Here is a 2,726-nt window from a genome sequence, read left to right as displayed (position 1 = left end):
ACACACACACACACACACACACACACACACACACACACACACACACATCCTCATTTTATGGATTAGGAAACTGAGGCCCAGAACAGTGAAGATACTTATCCAGTGTCACACATGTAACAAGTAGCAGAGAAGGAATTTGAACTCAGATTCTCTGGCTCCCTAGCCAGGGCTCTTTTACTGTACTAGACATGAATCCATCCCTAAATTTGGAGAGGTCTGGTTTAGGGCTGCTGGAGGAATAATCCACAGCTTTAAAAGCCTTAGATTTCAAAAGGTGATAATTGCTATGGGGTCCATAACCACTCAGAAAGCATGAATCAACCCATTTTTCAAAACCTGCTGAACTTCCCTTGGATGAAAAGTCTATAAGCCAAAAATAAAGCCCACCTCTGGAACAGAACACCATTCTACAGGAGAACCCTGAACGCCAAACTATCCCCCCAGTCTGTACAAGGCTATAACTTTAAACTCCAGACCATTAAGGATCCCTAGAAATCAATCAGACCTTACTGCACCAATTCCTAGGGAAGGATTCGAGTTCTTCTCTTGGTTTTTCCCACCTTGTTTCATAATCCCCCTCCTTTTATCTCCCCAGTCTCTAAGGAGCAGGACAAATCGTGTCTATAAAATATCACAACCGGATTCTCAATGGCCAAGAGTGGAGATGCAAAGTATATATTATAAATAGAAAAACAGCTGGCTTTGGAGCACACCGCAAAACCACTAGCACACTGGAGGGATTTGCATGACATCATAACCCTGGAGAGGGTATTACTGGCCAGCTGGTGTTATTTCAGAATATACACAAATTGGAGGGGGCAAAAAAAAATCCCCAAAGAGGGTCAAGGTAGGCAAGAGGGAAGAAGGAGGGGGAAAATAATGAGCTCTCAGGTGCCCTCTCTGGGAGTAGTCGGGCAGTCTAGTAATTAGAAAAAGGAAGGAAAGAAGGGGGGATTTTCTTTTTTTTCTTTCTTTCATTTTTCTTTGTGGCTGACTGTCCAGCCCAGCACCAGGATACCGGGCAAACAGCATGAGACAGTGACCTAAAGTAGGCCGATTGCATCGCTGCATTCCCCTTAATGTAGGTTCTAGGAAATGAGATCATTCCCCCTCACGTGGCTGCTGGGAGCTCACCGAGGTATTTGCTCCCGTGTGTTACAAGTGAGGGTTCACCGGGGGGCAGCAGCTGCTGGGGAGCCAGCTTCTTCTCCCCCAATTTGGTCATTTCATGGTTAAACCCGGAAGGCTGCCTGCCTGGAGAGAATCTTTTTCTCTGCGCTGAGACAAAGGCACCCCGTCCCCCCCCCTTCATCCCCCCCCCCCCTTCTGCTCTTGAGAAGCTATTAAGGTGTACGGGCAAATGTGCTTCTCGGTCCAGGGAAGGGTTAATCATCATACAACTGCTTGTTTTGTGTGGCAGCCCAAGGATTTTAATGTCTGCTAACCCTACCACTAACACACATTCTTTTTTTTGGGGGGGGGGGGGCGAGAAATGCTTCTGTGCTCTAGTTTTAAAATGCAAAGGTATGATGTTATTTGTCACTATGCCCAAAAAAGTCCTTACTTGATAACTTTGCCAGAAGAGGGAGAGAGAGAGAAGGCAAACGTTCCGCCAGCTGTTTCCTGTCTACAGTGTCTGTGTTTTGTAGATAAATGTGAGGATTTTCTCTAAATCCCTCTTCTGTTTGCTAAATCTCACTGTCACTGCTAAATTCAGAGCAGCTAGAGCCTGCGCAATGGAATAAAGTCCTCAAAATTGAAATGTGACATAGCTCTCGACAAATTCCCCATCTCTCTGGATTCCTCTTCTCCCATTATTACTGCTCACCAATTCATTTTCAGACTTTGCACTTCAGAAGCAATGGACAAATTCAACAGTCTTTCAACACAATTCTCTAAGTGCTGCCTCTGTGATTTCTTGAAGGTAAATCTTTCTTACTCTTTGCAAGCATGTGGGTATTTTCTTTGATTTGATTGTTTTTCAATTTTTGGTCTGTTGCATGCTCTCTGCCTGGGAGGAGTATTCACTTGTAAATTACATTGTTTCTGAAAGGGGGGAGATGGTAATTTGCAAACTGCTGACTGTTGGGGAGGGGGGTCTAGAAAATAGCTCTGGGGAATAAGTTGCATTTGCACGGAAGACAATCAGGGATGAGGAAAACTGCTGCAGGTACTTGGACTGACTTCCACTTTTGCAAGCTTTCATGTATATCATTGTTGGAGATTCCTTTCCATCTTATCTATAGTCAGAGGCTGTGAACCCCCGGGGGGGGAACAGAAACTCCCAGCTGTTTTCTGCAGGTGCAGATGTTATCCTTTGAACCCTGGGGGCTTGTTTCGGCAACTTTGTCAGGACTGGGACTGTGATCCATGGCATATGTATCCTGAGTGGCACCCAGGGGGTGATGTTATAACTTTTGCATATTATCTTGGTGGCTAAACTCCTGGCGTTGGCTGTGTGGGCACTTACCTTTGACTTCAGCCATTCAAAGTTAGAGGGAAATTGAGTTGGCTCTTTGGGAAATCAACCTTTGCGACTCTTGCTGACCTTGCATATTCCTATAGAGGAGAGCAAATGTATACTGTATAAGGAAAGCGGAAATTACTCCGGCTGCTGCCTGTCCAACTTCTCCCTTCTGGGGAGGGCTTCTGGAGGCAAAAGTTTAGCTGTGGGGTTTCATGGCAAAAAGCTCTCTCTCTCTCTCTCTCTCTCTCTCTCTCTCTCT

General features: G+C 45.5%; 1 protein-coding gene across 4 annotated transcripts in view; it reads left to right on the top strand.

The window, feature by feature from the left end:
* Positions 1-1,396: 1,396 nt before the first annotated feature.
* IGF1 (insulin like growth factor 1) overlaps positions 1,397-2,726 on the top strand; it is a 121,696-nt gene continuing 120,366 nt past the window's right edge. Inside the window, exon 1 of one of the 4 annotated variants that reach the window (XM_069095259.1) lies at positions 1,397-1,924. In XM_069095259.1, the coding sequence (XP_068951360.1) occupies positions 1,862-1,924 (63 nt within the window). In that variant the 5' untranslated portion in view covers positions 1,397-1,861. The remainder of the gene's footprint in view (positions 1,925-2,726) is intronic. The other 3 variants (XM_069095261.1, XM_069095260.1, XM_069095263.1) reach the window with 3 other exon arrangements.

The sequence above is a fragment of the Petaurus breviceps genome, unplaced genomic scaffold, assembly GCF_028583685.1.
Source record: "Petaurus breviceps papuanus isolate PSGF00001 unplaced genomic scaffold, PetGlider_PUasm1.0 225, whole genome shotgun sequence".
NCBI lineage: Eukaryota > Metazoa > Chordata > Mammalia > Diprotodontia > Petauridae > Petaurus > Petaurus breviceps.
This window is presented reverse-complemented; position numbering and strand designations above follow the sequence as displayed.